This window comes from Macrotis lagotis, chromosome 1 (assembly GCF_037893015.1).
Source record: "Macrotis lagotis isolate mMagLag1 chromosome 1, bilby.v1.9.chrom.fasta, whole genome shotgun sequence".
NCBI lineage: Eukaryota > Metazoa > Chordata > Mammalia > Peramelemorphia > Peramelidae > Macrotis > Macrotis lagotis.
Window position 1 is genome coordinate 609,422,210 of NC_133658.1, and position 1,896 is coordinate 609,424,105.

At 39.2% G+C, this 1,896-nt stretch overlaps 1 protein-coding gene across 1 annotated transcript; it reads left to right on the forward strand.

Annotated features, from left to right (window-relative positions):
* The first annotated feature begins 354 nt into the window (after positions 1–354).
* On the forward strand, positions 355–672 carry LOC141521904 (large ribosomal subunit protein uL23-like). Its single transcript, XM_074234904.1, has one exon. It carries the CDS (start codon positions 355–357, stop codon positions 670–672), a length of 318 nt encoding a protein of 105 aa, XP_074091005.1.
* Positions 673–1,896: the final 1,224 nt, after the last annotated feature.

A 1,896-nucleotide genomic window follows, 5' to 3' on the forward strand; every position in this document is an offset into this window, starting at 1 on the left:
GTGAAGAAAATAATAACAATTATTATTAGATCCAATAGTGCTGGCAACAGGCAATAGTGTTCTGTACTTGGAGTCAGAAAGACCTAAGACATTTCCAAACTATATAACCCTGAGCAAATTACCATCTCTCTCTGCTCAGTTTTCTCATCTGTAAACATAAGAAAATGGACTAAGTGACCTCCCAGGTCCCTTTCAGCTCTAAATCTATGATGCTATGAATTAATCAAGAGAACAAAATCCCCCAAGACAGAAGCCAGGGCCAAGGCCTTGAAGGCCAAGAAGGCGGTGTTGAAGGGCGTCCACAGCCACAAAAAGAAGAAGATCCGAACCTTGCCCACCTTTTGGAGACCCAAGATGCTAAGGCTTCGAAGGCAGCCAAAATGCCCTCAGAAAAGTGGCCCTTGGAGAAACAAGCTTGATCACTATGCCATCATTAAGTTCCCCCTGACCACTGAGTCTGCTATAAAAAAGATTGAGGATAACAACACCCTGGTCTTCATTGTGGACATCAAGGCCAACAAACACCAAATCAAGCAGGCCATAAAGAAGCTGTATGACATTGATGTGGCCAAGGTCAACACACTGATCCGGCCTGATGGAGAGAAGGCCTACATCCAGCTTGCCCCAGACTATGATGCTTTAGATGTTGCCAGTAAGATTGGAATCATCTAAACTGTCCAGCTGCCCTGCTTCTTCACCCACAATAAAAAAAAAAGTTTTCCAGGGAAAAAAAAGAATTGGAATTTGGATGCAGATCTTCTAATTCTAACTGATTGCTTTTCACTGTTATACTTTACTGTCTCTTGTTCAAAGTGTTTGAACAATTATGGTATTGGAGATATAGTTCAAGTTCCTCCTAGATGGGAAGTCAGATTGATATATTTTCCTCAAACATTGCTCAGAAAAGGCAAGTTCTCCCACCTCCAGACTCTAAGACCCCAAAGTAGCAGTATTCATTACCACAATGTAGGGTTCACAGAGTGTTGGGATTTATTAGGAAGCTGTATGTATGGATGTATGTATAGATCCCCTAACTGCTATTCCTGAAACAAGAAATAGCTTATAGATGCTAAGTTTTGAAGTTTTTTCTATTTATTTTTATTTTTAATATAAATTCATTCATTTATTTATTTTTGTATATTTTTATACATTACTTTTTTATACATTACTAAAATGTTTTTATATATTACTAAAATATTCTTGTTTAAGATTAAACTCAATATCCCCTCCCCCCCAAATATAGACCCACATGAGAAATAAAATAAACGAAAGAGAAAAAAATGTGCTTCAGTCTGTGTTCTAACATCACTTCGGGTGGATCACATTCTTTAGGATAAGTCCATCACAAAAGCTACTTCCATATTTCCACTGTTGCCATTACTGAATGTAACTCCCTCCATTCATACCTCCCCACTACCATATACTATATTTTCTCTCTCCTTTCACTCCGTCTTCTAAAATGTGCTGTAGGGTAGCTGAGTGTCACAACTGACTGATCACTGGTCCTGGGGCCAAGAGGCCCTGAGGTCACATACCACCCCTAAGGCCCAGCAACCACCTGGTCCATGGTCCCGGACAGGCTACCCAATCCCAGCCCTCATTCCCCCTCACCTTCCCCCCTTCCATGTCATTGTAATAACTCATTGCAATAAAAAAAATCTTATTATATGAAATATCTTAGCCTATTCCACCTCTTTTTTCTCTTACTCCCATTACATTTCCCTTTTAGCCATTGACTCCACTTTTACAATATATTATATCTTCAAATTCAGCTCTCTCCTGTGCTTCCTCTATAAAAGCTCCTTCCACCTGCTCTATTAAATGACAAGTTTATATGAATTTTATCAGTATCATTTTTCTATGCAGGAACACATGCAGTTCATCATCATTAAGTCC

Coding starts and splice junctions, on each gene's coding strand:
- LOC141521904 (XM_074234904.1), top strand. CDS start 355: ATGCTAAGGCTTCGAAGGCAGCCAAAATGCCCTCAGAAAAGTGGCCCT.